At 32.6% G+C, this 22,957-nt stretch overlaps 1 protein-coding gene across 1 annotated transcript in view; it reads left to right on the top strand.

The window, feature by feature from the left end:
• LOC142318558 (stromal interaction molecule homolog) overlaps positions 1–22,957 on the top strand; it is a 71,897-nt gene that overhangs the window by 3,143 nt on the left and 45,797 nt on the right. The window contains exon 2 of the mRNA XM_075355112.1: positions 21,393–21,490. Within this exon, the coding sequence (XP_075211227.1) occupies positions 21,393–21,490 (98 nt within the window). The remainder of the gene's footprint in view (positions 1–21,392; positions 21,491–22,957) is intronic.

Below are 22,957 nucleotides of genomic sequence, written 5' to 3'. Positions count from 1 at the left end.
TTTTAGCGTAAGCAAAATGTTACACCTGACCGGTATTCGAATCCGGGACCTCCGGATGAAATGCCGAGACGCTACCACAAAGCCACGGTGATCAGAAGAGTGGTACGCTTAATTTATTATATCGGTATATTTTTTTAAACCTTTGTTCGATTTCTAAACGGTTTTTTAATTTAATTTTTATTAATATTAATATATTTTCTTTTTTAAATAAACCTTTATTTAGCTGTTTAATTTTTTATAATAAATCAAAGTATTTATATATAAAATTAATTTTAAATTACGTTTAACACTTTATATTAGCAGGTAGTTTTAAAGAGACATTGAGTGTATCTGGATGTGGAGATATTATTTTTTTTTTTATAACCGTATTTTCTTAAGATTATCATCATATTGTTTCAGAGTAACGATAAAACCCCCGATGTCTTTCTGATATAAATGGCGCGAAAACTCGAGAAACTTTATCGGAGACGTTAGGGTAAATACATTCCACAAAATTGTAGCCGACGCTTGTTAGAATTTTATTATTAATTTCTTTGTATTTGTTATTTCTATTAAGACGCCGGTTTAGGTAAGAGTAGGTGTTGCGATATATACGCGTGAGGTAGATTAGAACGTGAAAAAATTTACTTTCGTAAAATGTTTGTGTTATTAATGTACAAAATACCGTAAAAATTAAAAACGGTAATTAATTAAAAGCGGAGTTTGAATTTGTTCTTTGCCGCGATGCGGAAAATTTAACGTGAAAAAGATCTACTTACTGTTACATAACACAGAGTTTATCATAGAACAAGATATTAAGTCTATACTGTACTCTCCTACCGTCATCTTTTTCACATACGTAGTACATATTTTTTTGCGTTATTATAATATTCGTGTAATTTTCATCGCGTTATTATAATATACCTTCACTTTGTATTCTTTTCTTTTCAAAATGTCGATCCGATATCCCGAACATTAAAAAATCGCAAAACGATACGTTATTTCGAAATTCATGAACATTAGTCCAGTCGATGCGAGCGAATAGTAAACTTTTGTTGTGATCGAGGAATAAATGATATTAATGAAGTTTACAGCGTACACGACTCGACTTGGACTTGCAAAACAGGAAGGCTGCAAAATGTTCTGTTTTATATGTATAAATTTAAAAAATTTGTTATATTTATTTCAAGTACATAAAATAATTATATATCGTAGTTAGTAAATGCTATTAGGAATAAAAAAAAAATCTTTAGAAAATAGTAAAAAAACCCAAATACGTAACGCGAAAGAAAAACTATTAAAATAATAATTATAATGTAAATCTAAAATCGCAGCTTTTAAGTGTAATTTGGTTTTCGGACGATTCGAGTCGAAAGCGAAATCAGTTAAAAACAGTCTAAAGCGGTCAAACTTCCGAATGAGATTGCCCGACCGATGGACTGTGTGACTCGGGCGATGAATGATTCTACTGGAAAGCGGGTCGAATGACCCGCTTTAGGACACAGATATATTTATATATATATCGTGCCGGTGGACATTTTCCGTCTTATTGTTTATGAACACACTTTTTGAGAGAGTTTACCCTAGATCTGCGGTTACAATTCGGTTTTAATGTTCATAGGATTTACGGAGTTAAAAGCGATTAACCGCTTGTAAATTTACCTGGATTTATTGAATAGGACAAAAGCTTTCCAAGATTTAGGCGAAATATCCGCGCCAAACGCTTAAACACTTAAAGTGCACGATCTAAAACACTTCTCTTTCTGGCATATGTTTACCGTACGGCGACTCCGAGATAACGAGATTACAGATCGTTTCCTGAGGTTTTAAATACTAATAACCCGGTTTCTATAAGATTAATATTTCTGTACGTCGATCAGAATTGAGTTTATTTATATAAAAATGTCATACTACTGGTATTAATCTGTTTAATATAAATTAGACTTATTTTTAGGATTTGTTTGAGCAAGAACGATTCTGTGAGACGGGGGTCCCGAATTGCACACTATCTAACCGAGTATGGTCATTCATTACACGAACATCTGCACTGCGCTTCGTTTAGATTTTATAACAAGAATTCCGCACCGTTTACCCGAGTTACATCATCAGAATTGTTGTAGGCCTTGAACGATAGAAATTTCGTGTAAGTAATAATAAAGTAATAACATTTTATTTAAAAAATGTAGGCAGGGATGTAGACGTAAAATTATTTCATAATTAGATAATATTGTTGAAATATACATTTTTTTTAATGCTATTACGAATGTAATAATATAAATGGGACGTTAAAAATATAAAATTTATGTAGTATAAAACGGCCGGCCTCCCTGGCGCGAGTGGTAGCGTCTCGGCCTTTCACTCGGAGGTCCCGGATTCGAATCCTGGTCGGGGATAGTTAAAGTAGTATAGAGTGAAAGTATATAACATAAGAGAACAAATACGACTTTAAGAAAACAGGCATTCTCATTTTCACAGGACGTTGCATTTGAATGTCGGATAATCGTATCGTAAAAAACCTGTTAATCCGTTTTGGTTTAAAGAGACGTGTCATAATGTAATGGAATATAGAGATAGGTATAATGGGATTACAAACATGTAGAGAAATGTAAGCGTTCAGATGAGTGTTCGTTTATCAACCGGGGTCACAGGCAAAAAGAAAAGAAGAAAGAGTTTATGAAATAGGTTTATCGGAAGTTTTTTTTTTCGCTTTGGCGTTGAGGAACTAGATTACGCCTGCAATATCTGACGATCAAATGGAAGTCATCTGATGCTTTTTCAAAACAAATTGAAGTTAACGCCGGTAAAAATAATCTAATAGAATCTTTAATTAAAAGAGGAAAGATTTATTAATATTACAATCGATAAACGACGCGCTTAACAATCCGCGAATGAGCAATCGAAATGAACAGTAAATTAGCTGTGACGCCCGATGATAACCCGTAAACAGTTTAATAGCGAATATCAGGCGGTGTCAAAAATAATGTTGGAAAGGGCGCTGAAAATATCGACTGGGATCGATACGAGTCTACTGTACAGGTTGAATGTTCCAAATGCGATTAACATCTTACCGAAATCCGAAGAGATGTTTAAACACGAAAACATAAAGTACACGTCGTGGGGCAATAACAAATTAAAAACGGAACTGTCGTATTTGAAGTAGACTGCACAAAGATGTACGGCGACCGTCTATTTTCCAGAGCAGTTAGGTGGATCGAAGATTTAGCGTACATGCACATTTTATTGTTATTATTATTGTTTTTTTTTTGTCTTCAGTCATTTGACTGGTTTGATGCAGCTCTCCAAGATTCCCTATCTAGTGCTAGTCGTTTCATTTCAGTATACCCTCTACATCCTACATCCCTACAATTATTATTGTAGATAATTAATTATCACAAACGGTAGTTCATTTCGTAATTTTGTTGTAATTAACTCCTGGATGCAATCTTTACCGGTTCCGTGTCCGCATTTTAGCTTAAAAAGTTTTAATATCGTAACGTCTAAACGATTTATTATTTTTTATCACTTTCATAATAGTAATTTACCTGCCGTCCAGAATCGCTATTTTCCTGTCTAATTCAAAAACTGTTAATACTAATTATAAAACCGGTACCGCGGTTTTAATTCGTCAGTGACTACCGACAAATTGAAGTATTTTTAAATACTCCCGCACAAGGAAAGGACGGGACTTCCGTATTTACTCCAATGATCTGTGGGAAAGCTTCTTGCACCCTTCGTGTAAAATTACAAAACAATTTTTTTTACGACTGTCAGTGGATTTAACCTTTTTATAAGGATTCTTTTGTAAATAATAAAAAAAGTAATCCTTTCCTGTTTGATTTACAAACGTCTTGCGTACTTAAACTAATTGAAAAGTCGACTTTTTAGACAGTTTTAGTGTTAGTGTTATTATTAATATTCGGGTTACTATTTTATTCATTCATTGAGAAGTTACAATCGTTTGAGTGAACTTTTCGCCGTTATTTACATGTAATGGTAATGGAGGATTTACGGTTAAGTTGAAGTAGAAAATGAAGAACGGTGACCTATATAATAGCCCGTAGGGATACAGTTGCATGCAGCCGTATTACGACTGTCATCGCATCGATTGTCGCAGCGTTTCAAAAAACGTACGATACTACTAGCCCGTTGTCAGATAGGTTAACCGTAGCGAGTGTCTGGGATATTAGTTTCGTTCTTGCGTCTTGCAAAACCGATGCGATTACTTACGTCGATTGACATACTAGTTTACGTACTAAGTATCGATATACTTACGTTTACATATACTATGTAAATTGACGTGAACAGTATCTGGAACAAAATAATGAAGAATTTGTTTTTATTGGAATCTGGACTTCAGTTATGTATTTTGTTTTCTTTTTCGGGTATAAAAAAAGTTTTTATTATATTCATATTTATGTTGCAGTTGTCACGAAAAATAGTCAGCAGTGCAAGAAATAAAAAGTTATTTTAAATTTGGCTATAAATAATTTTTTTCCTCCTCTATGAATCATGAGACCTTGCCGTTGGTGAGGGGGCTTGAGTGCTCAGGGATACAGAGTAGCTGGACCGAAGGTGCAACCATATCGGAGAGGTATCTGTTGAGAGCCAGACTAAGGAATGATTCCTGAAAGAGGGCAGCAGCTCTTTCAGTAGTTGTTAGGGGCGTGAGTCAGGACGACTTAAACGGCCGTATCAACATCACTCAGTCCTCTGAGTACTGCGCAGCTGAAAGCAATGGAAAACTACAGCTGCTTTTTTTCCAAGAAAATGTGGCTCTCTGCATTTTCACATAGCAATAATGGAGGCGCCTTCCTTGGTAAAATATTCCGGAGGTAAAATAGTCCCCCGTTCGGATCTCCGGGTGGGGACTACTAAGGAAGGGGTCACCAGAAAATTATGTAAAACAAATTGTTGGGGATGTAGGATGTAGAGGGTATACTGAAATGAAACGACTAGCACTAGATAGGGAATCTTGGAGAGCTGCATCAAACCAGTCAAATGACTGAAGACAAAAAAAAAAAAAAAATAAATAATTTAATAGTTTTTTCCCGCTAAATTATTTTTACATCCTCTACAAACAAAATATTACGAAGACGGAGCTTTATGTAACCTTTTATCGACTTACTTCTACCGGATTTTTATAATGTTGTCGGTATGGAACGCCCATCGTCACGTCGATGTTCATTAATTCTGGTATCAAACTTTATTTATCCGTTCAGAAAAATTACCGCTTTTCGATCGTTTTTATTTCTTACGGGTTAGTCAATCTCATTAAAGAAATTTTAGTCCAAGCCTCATGATATCGCATGTTTTGCTCAAAAGGCACTACCTAAAGTAGTGTATTAGTCGTATAAGATGTCGTAAATAAGACGATTAACTATAAAAATAAATAATAAAGCCCATTTAGTTGACGGTACCGTTAAAGGAAATTGTTGCTTTATACATTTAATTTAAGATTAATCTTTAAAGCAGAAAAATTAAAGGTTACACTTCTCGAAACAAGTTACGTTTCATTCTTATATATATATATTAATGAAGAATGATTTAAATTTATATATAATAATTTACCGGTAAAGTAGTTAATAGTCGATATAAGAAAATAAAATTGACTGTATATCGAACACTTTCGTGACTAATCGTGTAGGTTTTACCCCGAAGAAAAATATTTCTCTCGCATTTGCGTGATACGGCGATCGATTAGCGTCATTTGTAGCACTTTTACATCTCGAATTCGGATGGTACTTAGCAGATTTGATTTTGTTTTTCTATATCGTTAATCGGTTTAGCGTTTCTTATATACAGAAATTTACTTTTTCCGTAAGTTTCTCTACTCGATCGCATAAAATTCTTTCTGATTTTATGCACACAAACATTTTTTCTGAACACAATAGCCCGAATCTGTTCTGTTACGTTTAGTATTTTTCCTGATAGCATTTCAGTAATCTTGTATCGCTTATCGGCAGATATTGCGTTAACTGTTTTTTTTTTCGGTTTGCTGTGTATTTGCCTGAGCGGTAACAGCAAAATAGTTACAGAACTCTCGTCAGCCGTATATTTTATAGTACTAGTATTTGAACGCTGGAACTCTCAACTTCCAAGTCGGCTTACTTGGGAAGACGCGTTCATCACTAGACCGACCCGGTGGGTTTATTACTCGGTTTGATCAAATTAAATATTACGTATTCAATATTATTATTACATTATTACGCATGTAAGATTCGTTGCAAAGATTACAAACGATTTTAAGGTAAACACATTGGACAACACATTGGCAACATCATTGGATAGTTGTAGTGTGATGATTCATATTCTAATGTCATTCTTTTTTTAAAGGATTTTGCGCAAAACTCGTACATTAATTTATTGTTTTACATATTATTTCTATTTTTTCTAATGACTGTGATGTATGTAAAATATCTTATACACTAATATTAATAATTAAGAGTAATATTTACTATGAAAGTAATGATGTTTATTAATTAGATAATCCATTTGGCGATCATTATAAACATTTTGAAAATCGGTATATCAGTATATAAAATATATATTCGTGTTTTGGTGAAGACAGGAAACTATTTAATTTCTCATTCTATATTCCCTATTAAGCCTGAAAAAAAGTTTTATTTATTGAAATATTTTTTGTTATTCGTACAAGAGTTATGTATATCTATAAAGGAATTGATGAACAACCATAAAACTTTAACACATATTTATATATATATGTTATAGTCTAAACTCTTTTTATAATTACATTGCCGCTTGTTCTAAAAAAAAAAGAATTCAGTTAAAACTGACAGTAGTTAAAACAAAAAGACAGACGCTATTATATGTAATGCTTTCAAGGACAAGTGATACTATAGAAAAAACTATACAAATGGTTTGTACGTGACCGCTGCTCTCTAAAGAGAATGCTCTCTAAAGAGAGAGAACTAGAATTAAGTTGTATATAGTTAGCAAAGATAAATCATTAATTAAAAAAATTTTTTTTTTTTTTGAAACAGCCATTGATTAAATTAAAATTGATGTATTTAAAGTAAAAAAGAATTTGAATTGTGCTGCTTTTGGATTGCAAGTTTTTTTAAAATATGTTTAATTTTCATTAGCGTATTTCCTTCATTAATGCGATATACTGCGGTGAAACAAAGTTTTGTGATGAAATGTTTTAATAAGTAACAAATAAAATTTTATAAATGGATATCAGGCAAAACACGACTTTAATAATGTAAGCAGAATATACGAAATGTTTTGATTTTATTTATTTAGAAAATATTTATTACGTAAATGTATGTATTAATTTATTGATTCGTACGATTTCCTCGTACTGACGACACTCAGTCGTGTCACACAGCATCGAAATATCCTTTTGATTTATTAAATCGGAAAACAAATAAGATCCACTATTTTGGAAATTATGAACACTGTTTCCAGTTTGTTCCATAATAATTTTTAATTACCATTTTTATCGCTAATACAGTAAGTTTGCTTCTTATCGCATAAGTATTATTGTTTAGTGAAAATATCCTTGTATATTCATTAGTCGGAATAAGAGCTAACTTTTCTAGTTTGTGATCTGTTTTTTAATCTTTAATTAAAATTAATAATTATTAATTTTAATTATGAACGTCTAATTTTGAAAAAATAATAAAAAGGTAGAAGAATTTGAAATTAGCTTACTTATACTCAAAATGCCGTTATCGTATCAAATTACACTAACGCAAATCCATTTATCGAAATATACGTAGTCAATTTATAAATTTGCCTTTTGATTTTGAAACGAATTCATTGGTTACAGATTGTTTAACTAATATGCGATTGTTTTGTGCCGTTGAACCTAAATAAATCGTTCCTTGAAATTTCAAAATCCTTTACCGGTCTCGTAATAAAATCGATTTAATATTACACGTTTGTTTTTTATTTTATTTGAAATCGAAATATTATCCCAAAAAACAATATAATAATATACACCAGAATTAGAAACACTACAATAAAACATGCCAAATTTTTTTTTTTTTTTTTTTAATCGGTAGATTGTATATGGATAGATTAATTAAATATTTTAAATTGAACTATTAATTTATTACCTTAGTTATTATTTTATTATATAAAGCTACCACAAACATTAAAAAGTACAGTATAAGTTGACCGATCAATAAATATATCTGTAACAAAATGCAAAAAGGAGCCCTTAAAAATACAATAAATTACATTCGCTCGTAGACACACTCTCTCTCTTCTACCGAATAGATTTAATGAGGTTATGTGAATTAAGTAACCGTACCTGATTAAGTAAGTTTTCATCCGTAAATGCAGCGTTCACTTTCAATAAATCTTTTATCTTTTCTCGTACGTTAAACAGAAATAGAATGCAAATGTTACGTAAAATTAGTATTACGATATTATTTGATAAAATGACCCGAAGAAAACTATAAACAGATATAGATGTTTTTATAGCGAAATAGTATTATCCCCTGTAAAGACTGTAAAACGGATTAAAAAACCGAAGTAAAAAACGATGAATAAAATACGTTGATTCTGATATACTCTTTTTCATTATGTTTCACTATAATTGTGTAGGCGTTAATTTTTTAACGGGTAACAGAAAATTTAATATTTTACGTATTTAATTGATCGTTCAGATTAGAGATATTAATTTTAGCCCGACAGGAATCGGGTATTTAAGATTTATTATTATTTAATTGTGTTGTTATTATTGCTATTGTGTTTATTTTTCATTTCTCATGAGACATGTTAATGATGTTAACTTAACTATTTATGCTATTACGCCTTAAAATAATGAATTCGATGATTTGATAGCGAATGACTGCTACGATACAGAAGAAGCAAATGATTTTTTTAATTTTTTCTAATATTTTTCTCATATTTTATTATAATTTTTTCTCATATTTTTTTCTGGTAGCTGGAGCAGTGTATTTGAAACGTTTCGCTACAGAAAATGGTAATCTAATTTGTTATTTTATACCCACCTTCCTTATGGCTTCTGTACATGTAAAACACCCGTCTGAAGTATAAAAGCGCTATTCAAGAATTTATTTCTCTGAGAGTAATGATGATCACTATACAGACAGTCTCGGTGATGAAGAGAGTGAAGTTGTCAATTACAGGGGCAGATTATCACTTGCATTTCAGTCGGGTTGGCCTTCTGATATGCAGCTGTATATTTCTCATTTTTCTTAGCCAGCCTGGTATAAATTGTTTGTTATTTTCGAGAGTGGTTTGTGACTTATGTCAGGTCGCCTAAAATTATTATAGTTATATTATATACCTATAGGTACATAGACCTGTCATAATCTATGACATTGACCGTGGTCTTTCCGATGAAGAGGTTCTGACCCTGATGAGGGAACAGAACACTGACTTGGACGAGGCTACGTTCAAAAAGGTGTGTAGGCTGTAGGATTCCTGGCACTCTTTTTTACAAGAGCAAGGAAACAAAGACCCGTGGGGTGTTGTCTATAGAGTACTTGGTCATAAGTGGAAAAAAGACATTCTTCTGTCGGCTATCTCGACCAACGATGGAGTTGTTAGACAAAGATCGTGTCCTTGCTCTTCTATAAAAAATATTTATCGTTAAATTTTAATTAATTTAACCGAAGTTAATTTATTTTTGTTTTCAGGAGAATACACAGAAATTGTAACTTCTCCTTGGTGAAACCGGTACTTACAATATCATACCTTTTTTCTTGTTCACGGCGAGTTCAAAATTATTTCAGATAAAAACAATCAGAATTTTAATAACGCAGAAAAATGAATCCCTTTATTTATTAATCCATTACTAGGTGAAATAAATCTCAGTAGCCTGGAGGTAAAGGACACCATCTCCATTTTTAAAATTTTATAATAAAGCAGCAGTTTGAAGTTTTGAAATTTGCTTGTACAATTTCCTTTTTTCATCACCATCTTTTTTTTTTTTTGTCTTCAGTCATTTGACTGGTTTGATGCAGCTCTCCAAGATTCCCTATCTAGTGCTAGTCGTTTCATTTCAGTATACCCTCTACATCCTACATCCCTAACAATTTGTTTTACATATTCCAAACGTGGCCTGCCTACACAATTTTTCCCTTCTACCTGTCCTTCCAAAATTAAAGCGACTATTCCAGGATGCCTTAGTATGTGGCCAATAAGTCTGTCTCATCTTTTAACTATATTTTTCCAAATGCTTCTTTCTTCATCTATTTGCCGCAATACCTCCTCATTTGTCACTTTATCCACCCATCTGATTTTTAACATTCTCCTATAGCACCACATTTCGAAAGCTTCTAACCTTTTCTTCTCAGATACTCCAATTGTCCAAGTTTCACTTCCATATAAAGCGACACTCCAAACATACACTTTCAAAAATCTTTTCCTGACATTTAAATTAATTTTTGATGTAAACAACTTATATTTCTTACTGAAGGCTCGTTTAGCTTGTGCTATTCTGCATTTTATATCGCTCCTGCTTCGTCCATCTTTAGTAATTCTACTTCCCAAATAACAAAATTCTTCTACCTCCGTAATCTTTTCTCCTCCTATTTTCACATTCAGCGGTACATCTTTGTTATTTCTACTACATTTCATTACTTTTGTTTTGTTCTTGTTTATTTTCATGCGATAGTTCTTGCGTAGGACTTCATCTATGCCGTTCATTGTTTCTTCTAAATCCTTTTTATTCTCGGCTAGAATTACTATATCATCAGCAAATCGTAGCATCTTTATCTTTTCACCTTGTACTGTTACACCGAATCTAAATTGTTCTTTAACATCATTAACTGCTAGTTCCATGTAAAGATTAAAAAGTAACGGAGATAGAGAACATCCTTGTCGGACTCCCTTTCTTATTATGGCTTCTTTCTTATGTTCTTCAATTGCTACTGTTGCTGTTTGGTTCCTGTACATGTTAGCAATTGTTCTTCTATCTCTGTATTTGAACCCTAATTTTTTTAAAATGCTGAACATTTTATTCCAGTCTACGTTATCGAATGCCTTTTCTAGGTCTATAAACGCCAAGTATGTTGGTTTGTTTTTCTTTAATCTTCCTTCTACTATTAATCTGAGGCCTAAAATTGCTTTCCTTGTCCCTATACTTTTCCTGAAACCAAATTGGTCTTCTCCTAACACTTCTTCCACTCTCCTCTCAATTCTTCTGTATAGAATTCTAGTTAAGATTTTTGATGCATGACTAGTTAAACTAATTGTTCTGTATTCTTCACATTTATCTGCCCCTGATTTCTTTGGTATCATTACCATAACACTTTTTTTGAAGTCTGGCGGAAATTCCCCTTTTTCATAAATATTACACACCAGTTTGTATAATCTATCAATCGCCTCCTCCCCTGCACTGCGCAGTAATTCTACAGGTATCCATCTATTCCAGGAGCCTTTCTGCCATTTAAATCTTTTAATGCTCTCTTAAATTCAGATCTCAGTATTGTTTCTCCCATTTCATCCTCCTCAACTTCCTCTTCTTCCTCTATAAAACCATTTTCTAATTCATTTCCTCCGTATAATTCTTCAATATATTCCACCCATCTATCGACTTTACCTTTCGTATTATATATAGGTGTACCATCTTTGTTTAACACATTATTAGATTTTAATTTATGTACCCCAAAATTTTCCTTAACTTTCCTGTATGCTCCGTCTATTTTACCAATGTTCATTTCTCTTTCCACTTCTGAACACTTTTCTTTAATCCACTCTTCTTTCGCCAGTTTGCACTTCCTGTTTATAGCATTTCTTAATTGCCGATAGTTCCTTTTACTTTCTTCATCAGTAGCATTCTTATATTTTCTACGTTCACCATCACCATCTTCCAACATAATATTTGCTATTAAAATACTCTATTTAGGTCTACTTAATTAGATGCTTTTGCTTATTTATTAATTTCTGCTTTATATAAAATACGGACATGTATCATATCTCTACTTACTTAACAGTTTTTTATTAATGAATTCTGTATCATGTCCAGAAATTTGTAAAAAAAGGCAGTAAATCTGAAGAAAATTACATTTATTTTGAAAAAATATTTTCTTAAACAGTACCGTTTATAAAAGATAATATCAGTGCAACACAACCTTCTAGTTGTTTCAACCGATAAACAAAAAAATTATGCGATAAAAAGATTGTACAATATCGTAACACTGTTACAATGAAAAGAAAAAGGTAATTTTTAAAGACTAATTATTATTATAAAATTATTTTGCTCGAACAAAAAAGTGTAATACAAAATAAAATATTGTGACGGACACTTAACAAAAATTTACAAAGCACTAAAAAATATAATTTCTTCAGTAGTAATATCTATTGTACAATAAAAATTCACAAAACATCTAAAAATTAATAATAAAAAAATGATAAAATAGCAGAAAATCAATTTTATCTGCAGTCTTCATCACTTTCTTCTTCAGGGAAATCACTTACTTCACTGAAGTTACATATGTTTTGATAAAACAGATGACATTATTTAAGTAGAATTAACAGGTCTTTGTATTTTAATTGTGATATCGGTTTTGGATCGACGAATGACATCAAGTACATCTGGAAATTTGACGTCATTCTTTTTCAAATTTTTTCATAAATTAATCAATCTAAATCCTTTGTCAACATCTTCATATTTATAAAATAATTCTATCAGCGCATAAACATTTTTTGCTTCCATGTGCGTATGGCCTTTTAACAAGAATTTATGACACGCTTTATCTGTGGCTAAGATAAACAATATAGGTAAACGCGTAACAAAATTTTTGTTCTGGCCGTAGCAATTGTCTGACCGTAATATCATTTCTTCTGTTTTTGAATCGGTAATGCTTTGTTCAGCCCGTTTTAGAATCCAAGACGCTTTTTCATTCTCACCATGTCATTAATTGTGAAATTAATGTCCATAACTTCCTGCAGTAGAAATTTTTTATATTTGTTAACAGCGGTGTTGCTAAACATTTTTGTTAATCGGCTGTCAACACATTTACTGTACTTTGCATCTTGAGAATCATTACTGTTTGTTCAAACAACTTCTATGATTCCTTAAGGTGCAATCATAATCACTTTAAATAATTTTTTTACCGTCTCAACTTAATTCACCGTTTAATTTTGCTAGATACGAATCTCAGGCAATGTAGCCTAATGTTTAATATATATGTGGCTATATAAAGCCACTTTTTTGTTAATTTTTTTTTACCTATTTTATTTTCAGTACAGAATTGTCGATAAAATAAATACAACTTTTCTAAATTTAAATCAGGGTCGATAAAATAAATACAACTTTTCTTAATTTAAATCAGGTCTTAAAAATGATTTCTTAGTTTTCAAGCGTGAATAATGGTTCTCATATTTCAGAACAACATTTTGAATTATTTCCTCGGGTGTTTTCATAGCAGATGTATGCTGTCCTCTTTTGTCTATTTCTACAATTCCTCCATTTTATTTTTTTTTATCGCGTTAACTATGACTGTATTAGATACAGCTAGTGTATTTAGAAACATAACTTTACACGCCCTTATTTTTACATAATTTATGTTTAAACTATAACGAAAAGAATTTTCTTTTGGTTTTGTGCCGTTCGTACCTCTACATCTTTCTTATAGTCTTACTTCAGCCCCCAACCCCTTCTCAGACACACGCGTGTCTGAAGGTTAATAATTACGTGGAGAGAATAATTACTGTTTACTTCTTTCCAGAAAATCGCCGCCCCAAAACCGCGATCGCGAATAGGTATCACCATTTGTAAGTTCCCTATTACCTTCCTTTCCTTTCAAGAAAGAAGAAAGAGGGAACGAGCCCAGCAGCCATCAGCCCAGCAGTCGCAAGCCCAGCAGCCACCTGCCCAGCAGACACCTGCCCTGCAGTCACCTGCCCAGCAGCCACTGACAGCACAGAAGAACGAAGAAACCTGCACTTTCCCCCGTTCAGCCCTTCGGGGCTTCGGGAATTACAAGGTTAATGGTATGTAACTTCGGTTACTACCAATTCTTGGAAAGTGCAGGCCAAAGAAGAACGAAGAGGTCTTCGGAAGAAGAAGAGGGAGAAGAAGAAGGAAGACCAGCCACTCGTCTCAACATCACGGACTGGAGTCCGGAACAGAGCCCAGCAGAGATGCGTCCTGAAGGGCAGCCATACCAGAAGCGGATGAAGAGCTTCTACACAACCTCTCCTATTTCAAAACTTACAGTAAGATAAAATAACCCAGCAATTGCGACTCCTCCGGAAAAGGGGACGCATTGCTCCCTCCTTACAGGTAGTGCCCCGTTGTGGCGTATTCCTGCTAGCGTATTAAAAGTTAGGACCGAAAGGACTTCAGTGGACGGTCTGAAGGGGAATTACGTCGGGAGGACAGGCTTTATAAGCCTAGCCTTCCGCGGTCGGCCCATGAAATGGGTTCGATAACTCTGGTTTAACAACGGATTGGAATGCAATTAAATCCGTCTTAAATTCACTAAATTAATAATAGACAAAACTTGAAAAACTAGATCCGAGATTAAAAATAACCCTTTTAAAAAAAAACAAGCCCGATTAGAATGATCCAGCAGCAAGGGACTCTGTCCAGGTTCTGCGATGGAGTAGGGAGTAATAAACTCCTGCCAACTTTGCATTCCATTCCATTCCATCTTACTTCAGTGTAAGACGTAATGAAATGTCTTTTTAAATTTTTAAGTAATTTTTGGTAACTTTCATTTTACACATATATGGAGGCTTAATTTTGTTTCTGCAGCCAATTCTTTGCCCTTTTTATTTGTATTGCACTCACCGGCTAAGTACTTCTGTTTGCTAATATTACAAGTCTACCGTTCAATGTTTCTCTGTCGTTTTCGACTTTGCCGTTCAATAACCGTTTTACTTAATACATTATTCCTCTTAGGTTTATGCGTTTCATTCTCCGATTCAGAGCTTACATCTGAAGACGGTATAGAATCTTCATCCTCTGAAGTATTTTCAAAGTCACTTAAATACAAGTCTTTTCTAACAAACGTGACTGTAACTTGTTCATTTTCAGAGCAATCGGGATTTTTCAATTTCAATTACTCAACAATCAATTTCACGATAAACTGCATATTACTGGCCTTGTAATTAGCCAGATTACTTTGGTCCTGTAACTGGCCGTATTATTTTGGCCTTGTAAAAGGTCAAAGCCGGAACAGAGGAAAGAAAGCGGCACTAAGATTTTCATAATCTTTCAGTATAAGTCTGCAATTTATAAAACAGATAACTGAGGATGTAATTTGCTAAATTTTCTAAAAAAGCAACATACTTTAAAATCAGCAAAAAAACAAAACGAAAGAGAAAATAGAATCAAACCAATTAATCGATTAATAACTCCAAAAAAAAATTATGTAGGCTTGGCATGCTGGTATCCAACAGTATATTTACCGGTATCCTAATAAAAAAGACAGTTGGAAACACTATTTTACAATTAATTTTCCCTAGTAAGCCAGACATGGGAAGTTTCTAATTCTCGAGAAAAAAACGATTGTAGCAAAAAACTATCTATGCTGTTTTTGTAGTCCTGTCAGGTCACCCACCTACTACAATTATGCTCATGAGATCTAAGAGACCAAGCCTTTTTCCTTGTATCCTATAATATAGTATATTGTGGGGTTTGTTGAAATGACAGGAAATAATTTCAAAGAAAGTATCCAAGTTAATAACTGAATTCAGAGATATTCCATTTCCAGTTAGCCGTTTCATACTAATGTTTCTAAATGTTCTCCACAAATATTTGATTTAAATGATTGTTATTTATCCTAGATTATTCTAGATAGAACAACAGAATTGTTTAATATTTTATTACGCGATTAAATTTTATTGTAAAATTCGAACGGTTTTCTTTTCAATATCTCAGGACAGGTTTGTCCTATTTAGTTTAATCTGACAGTAGTAAAAGTTCCTGGTATTATTCCAAGTACACTTAAATTTACAATTCCTCTCTACAACAATAATTCAGGAGTTGATATCACTGCAGATTGTTACCACAGGTATTTATTTTTGAAAAAAATTAAGAAATAGATTTTTTTTTTTTGTCTTCAGTCATTTGACTGGTTTGATGCAGCACTCCAAGATTCCCTATCTAGTGCTAGTCGTTTCATTTCAGTATACTCTCTACATCCTACATCCCCAACAATTTGTTTTACATACTCCAAACGTGGCCTGCCTACACAATTTTTCCCTTCTACCTGTCCTTCCAATATTAAAGCGACTATTCCAGGATGCCAGGTGGCCTATAAGTCTGTCTCTTCTTTTGACTATATTTTTCCAAATGTTTCTTTCTTCATCTATTTGCCGCAATACCTCTTCATTTGTCACTTTATCCACCCATCTGATTTTTAACATTCTCCTATAGCACCGCATTTCAAAAGCTTCTAATCTTTTCTTCTCAGATACTCCGATCGTCCAAGTTTCACTTCCATATAAAGCGACACTCCAAACATACACTTTCAAAAATCTTTTCCTGACATTTAAATTAATTTTTGATGTAAACAAATTATATTTCTTACTGAAGGCTCGTTTAGCTTGTGCTATTCGGCATTTTATATCGCTCCTGCTTCGTCCATCTTTAGTAATTCTACTTCCCAAATAACAAAATTCTTCTACCTCCATAATCTTTTCTCCTCCTATTTTCACATTCAGCGGTCCATCTTTGTTATTTCTACTACATTTCATTACTTTTGTTTTGTTCTTGTTTATTTTCACGCGATAGTTCTTGCGTAGGACTTCATCTATGCCGTTCATTGTTTCTTCTAAATCCTTTTTACTCTCGGCTAGAATTACTATATCATCAATCAGCAAATCGTAGCATCTTTATCTTTTCACCTTGTACTGTTACTCCGAATCTAAATTGTTCTTTAACATCATTAACTGCTAGTTCCATGTAAAGATTAAAAAGTAACGGAGATAGGGAACATCCTTGTCGGACTCCCTTTCTTATTACGGCTTTTTTCTTATGTTCTTCAATTGTTATTGTTGCTGTTTGGTTCCTGTACATGTTAGCAATTGTTCTTCTATCTCTGTATTTGAACCCTAATTTTTTTAAAGAAGAAATAGATACGATTACATAAAAACAACTCTATGGGGTAAATAAAATAAAACGGGGGTAAAATTATTTTTATTACAGGTCTTTATTTTAGTGAAGAGTAGAAATTAACAATTTCATCAAGCAAAATAAAAATAAATAAATTTTTGTTTATATTTGATAAATTCATTTTTCATGTGTAAAAAAAACAAATACCGATTTCTTTAAAAACAGATTATTCAGATGTCAGAAACTATTATTAGAAACAATTTAATTTCTTAAACATAACTAATTTTTAATATATTTACACGTCATCCTCAATCATAGGAAATGATTTAGATTAATCCAAATACGTGATATCTTTCTTTTGTTTGGGCTTTTCAAAATGTTATTTTCGTAGAATTTCATTTTCTGAATATTTATTTAGGTAGATGGTATTTCTCAGTCCCCGTAGTTACTAAAAGGAATAAATAAGCAAAATAAAGTTTCTGTTTGTAAGATTATAATATATCACGAAACTGACATGTGATTTAATGTTTCTCTTGGAATTTAGTTGTGTTCTTTTTATAAGTGAGGAGATCAAAAAATTACATCGTAAAAATAAAGATGATAAAATAAATTTTAAAGGGAGATCATACTTAAAAAGAAGGCTTAGTCAATCACCTTTTTTTTATTGATATAAGTAATGGGCATCAAGAAAAAAAGTCATACATATTTTTTGAAACCTATTATTGCATACATGCTAAAGAAAGGAGCCAGCCTTTCTTTAACTTGAATGTTAAAGAAAGCCGATATCTTCTTTAGTTGTTCAGTGACAGGCATGTATATATATATACGTACACGGAAAGGACCAGGAAATTAGAAAGAGCATTCGGGATAACAAAGAATATCTACAACAAAAAGAGTATATCATACGGATCAAAAATAAGACACTACACTACCGTGCTCAATCCAGAACGTATCAGAATGTTTGATACTCAGGAAAAATAATGAACTGAAGGAAATGGAAATACGTAAAAGAAGAATCTTGAGGGAAAATATTGGAACCAAGAAAACTAGAAGACGGATCTTGCGGAGTAAGAAGTAACGAAGAACTTTATAAAGGGATCAACGAACCGCTGACATCGACGATGAGAAAACGAAGGGTGAAGTTCTACGGTCATATACTAAAGATGACGGATGATAGGTTAACGAAACGCGTCTTTGGTTTTTTAACAGATATAAAAGCGACTACGGATTGGGTCGTCTAAGTTAAGAAGGATCTCAGCGAACAACAACTGAACGAAGGCGATGAACGTAACAGAACTGAGTTTAGAGATAAAATTAATAAACACATTTTCAGGAAACTTACGGAAAAAGTAAGCATAGTATCCTTGGTTCCCCATTCTTTGAGGGTGTTAAGAATACCACATCGGCAGGCTGTGTCGTATGCCTTTTTTATATCAAAGAAGATAGCGACAAGGTGCTGGCGGTATAGGAAAGCGTTTTGTATGGCTGTTTCCAATGATACTAAATGGTCAATGGAAGATCGTCCTTGTCGGAAACCACATTTTTATATAGTTTTTGTTATTTTTAGTTTTCTTTTAAATAAATTTATTGTATTTTTAAGACTTCAACTGTGATATTAGTTGTAAGTGTTTAGTTTTAGTAAGATATTAGTTTTATTTTAATTTTTAACTTAGTTTTAGTTTTTGTCATGTACTTTTTATTAGTTTAAAGTTGCATTTCAGTTTTATTATTTTAATTTTTAACCTAGTTTTATGTTACTTTTTTAGATTTTCTGATAACTGAGAGTGGGCTCCTTACATCTTGGACTTTGTTAAATTCTATTTCTTTTAGTTTTCTTTTAGATTTTAGCTGTGATATTAGTTGTAAGTTTTTATTTTTTTAGATGTCTTTTCCATTATTTTTTTATAAAAAACATATTTTTGGCAATGATAACATGTAGGTGTTTTTCGCTCTCCAAAAAAGAAAAAAAAATATTGATTTTTAATCATGATAACATTGCTATTGCATAATGATTAGGAGAAAGAAATTAATGTTTTTACCATACGGCTAGTCCTGCAATAAGCTGATTTGTTGTTTTTCTAAGATGATTATTCAGTTTTCTATAATTCCAACTTCATCTTGGTAAAGCAGTGGCATTTTCACACACTACAGAATTGCCATTTCATCTTTTCTTCTGAAGCAATACCTAATGGTGGTTCTGATTACTAAAAAAAAAAATCCAGCTGTCATACATAAGTATATTATAATTATTTTGTAATATACTTTCTTATATATGGAAATGAATGATTAAGCCAATCTTGGTTTGTTGTTTGTACCCGTTGACACATTTCTTGTGTTATAATGAAATTTACAAAAATATCTTTTTTGCTATTACTTGATTTATATTTATTAATAATCAACACTATGTTTGGATATGTGATTTATAGAAGTGTCCTTCCCAAAATCACTTTACTTGAATGAAAAATTATAAATATATTATCTGCTAAAGTCTCCACCTGTTAGATGTTTTCATTTTGCAAGATCACTTCCCAGTTTAAAAAACAAGTTCCAATCAGCTGATTTTGTCGGAGATTGTTTTAATGCATCTTGTGAATAACAAGTATGAATTGCAAACTGACAAAAGAGCAGTGCTTTTTTATGCTACAATGTTTGTAATAAATAGTTGTGAAATAATAATGCTGTAATTTCAACAAACAAAAAAATTAAATTAAAATTGACATTAAAAAAGATTCTTTAACAATTGAAGGGACAAACTTTGTTAAATCAGAAAATTTGAAAGTTGAAAATGAAGTGAGGGTGTTAGATATTGCTTATAATGGAACACCAGTTATTCAAATGGACAAATTAGGATAATTGGAAAGTATAATTAAGAAAGGTTATCATATTATACTGGACATGTTCTAATGATTAATGGATAACATAAATATATTACAGTAAAATTAAAAAGAAATTTGGAACATATGTACAATGTAAGAAAAAAGATACAGTAATATGGTACAAAAAAAACAATGTATAAAATTTGCTTTTATAATTTGTTTAATAAAGGCTTATATATATATATATATATATATATATATATATATATATATATATATATATATATATATATATATATATTATTGCTAAATGTAAATGAATTGCAAAAAAAAAGTCAGTTAAAAAAATCAGTACTATAAGATCGATAAAAAAACTTGCCGTTGAAGCAAAGATTTATTTGAATAGTGTTTAAATTTTTCAAATATTGTATTTTTTTTAAAATTGCCTAGTCAGAGAATTTAAGCTGGCCAGTTAGTTGGACATCTGGGAAACTGGTGTCCCACTGTATTATGTTTTCATTATTATTACGTAATATGTCAATTTTGGATTTTGTACAGTTCATTTCCTAACTCACGTGTGCGCACGAGCGCGCGCGCGCGCGTGTGTGTATTTATATTTATCCCACCAGGCCGGTCTAGTGGTTAACTCATGGCAAATCGCTTAAAAACAGTGGATTTTCAAAGTCGAAGGTTCTCGGGTTCAAATCATAGTAAAAGTTGTTTGTATATAGATTTATAAACTGAACAGTGGATACTGGTGGTTGGGGTTTAATTATCCATACATCTCAGGAATGGTAGCCCTGAGTATACATGACTACACATTGTCATGGTGGGTTTTTTTTTATTGTTCACTTGTCGAACAAATTGCACAGTACACATTAAGAAAATAAAATACCTATATATATATATTTTTTTTGTTTTTGTTTTATTTTAATAACTTTAGTGATGCTCCATTGGTAGTAATTTCATATAAAACAAATTAAAACAATTTCTTTTTTTGTCTTTAGATTTTTCTGTTATTCTTTTGCATTTAGACTGAGATTTTTAATGTTATTATTTTTAATACTGTTTTTAATCTCTTAACAGTTCTTTATTTTAGTGGAAAATTATATTATTTTGCCCTTGATTTTTTCCACTGAACCTTTGTCATTTTATCAATTTTTTTTCTTTCATATTTTTGTTCTGTGCAATAAAATTTGACAAAAAATAATTTAATAACCTATTTATGTACTTTTCTTATCATGTGATGTCATAAAAAATATATAATGAACTAACTTGAAGTGATGACTGAAGCGTGTGAATATACATACGTCTATGTAGCGTATAAACTATCTAAAAATAGAGTTTAAACAGTATAATTCAATAATAAATCTCTGAATATTATACATATACTTTGTAATAATAATTCTGAAATAATTCTTAACAAGTAGTTGATTATTGTTTATGAAGCTTATGGAACATTTTGTTATTAATAATAGTAACAAGATATTAATGTGAGTGGTAAGTGAATTAGAGTTACAATTTATTTCTATTTGATAAATTATACAAAATATACATAATTACTTTGTAGCATTTATTTTTTATTACAGCAAGTAGATTTAGTACTAATGGTGATGTTGAAAAAGATCATTTAGAAATTGAAGAGAACTTGGTTAAATCAGAAAATTTGAAAGTTGAAAATGAAGTGGTAAGGATTTTGAATTTGCATAAAGTGGAACACCAGTTATCCAGATGAATCTTTCCAAGCCCGTATCTGAATAATTAGAAGGAATAATTTTAAAAAGGTGTATCATATTATACTGGTCATATTCTAATGTTAAAATCGGTAACAGTAAGTAAAAAAAAAGATTAAACACGTTTCAATAAAATTAAAGAGAAACCTGAAATATATATACGGAATGATTCAAAGAATCAGGAAATTTTGAAAGTTGTGTTGGTAGCCGTGGGCTATTGGTACCACTTGATAAGTGGCGCCAGCCTCTCTAACCTAACCTGCCATTTAGTTGTCATGGATCCTTGGAGTGGTGCGCAACGTGCATTTGCTATCAAAGCGTTTTACAAAAACAATGACGGTGTGGAGGGAGCGCGTAGAGAATTTCGCCGTCATTTTAATCTGGGACGGCACGACCGTGTTCCATCAGCACATGCAATTAAAGCATGGATATCAAATTTTGAGGAAACCGGTTCGGCAATGAAAAAGAAACCTCCAGGCCGTGAGCGAACTGTCCGTACACCACAGAATGTTCAAGCTTTACAAGATGTTGTCACGCGAAGTCCACATCGGTCAATCCGTCGTATCCCAGCATCTTTACAATTGCATAGTTCAAGTGTTCGAAGAATGTTAGTGAAGGACTTGCAATACCATCCATACAAGTTGCAGATCGTCCAGGAACTGAAACCGAACGATCCAGTTGTGCGAGCACAATTCTGTAATGTAATGCTTCAGAAGATAAATGATAACGAAGAGTTTGTTCACGAACTGTGGATGTCAGACGAAGCGCATTTCTACCTCAGTGGATTTGTTAACGAGCAAAATTTCAGATACCGGGCACAAGAAAATCCTACGCAGCTACACCAGCGTCGGTTGCACAGCCAGAAAGTGACCGTGTGGTGTGCTATGTCATCTTACGGTGTTATAGGCCCTTATTTTTTTGAGGATGACAACGGTCTTGCGATTACAGTGACGTCGGCTCGTTACGTAGCCGTGCTTGAAACCTTTCGGTGGAAAAAAGATTTCCACCGATTCTTAACACAGCCTGGTTTCAACAAGACGGAGCAACGTCACATACTGCACGAATATCGATGGCAGCTGAAACGCCACAATATTCCCGAAGCCATGCAGGCCGTAGTACGTGGCTACTTGTCTGACCACACGGCTCTGTTTAAGGATGCGCACCTAGTTGTGGAAAAGTCCGTCACCAGGAGATTCCCGCAGGGCTCCGTTCTCGGTCCCTTGCTCTGGAACTTGTAATTCGACGAATTTCTGGGACTGCCATCCCCAGAAGGGGTCACGGCTCAAGCTTTCGCCGGTGACTGTCTCCTGTTAGTTGGTGGTAACTCAAAACCACAGCTAGAAGACCGAATGCATGCGGTTTTGTCTACCGCAGAGAGATTGATGGATATTCAAAATTTTAAGATTTCTGTGCCCGAGACG

Source organism: Lycorma delicatula, chromosome 1, assembly GCF_047948215.1.
Source record: "Lycorma delicatula isolate Av1 chromosome 1, ASM4794821v1, whole genome shotgun sequence".
NCBI classification, from domain to species: Eukaryota; Metazoa; Arthropoda; class Insecta; order Hemiptera; family Fulgoridae; genus Lycorma; species Lycorma delicatula.
This window is presented reverse-complemented; position numbering and strand designations above follow the sequence as displayed.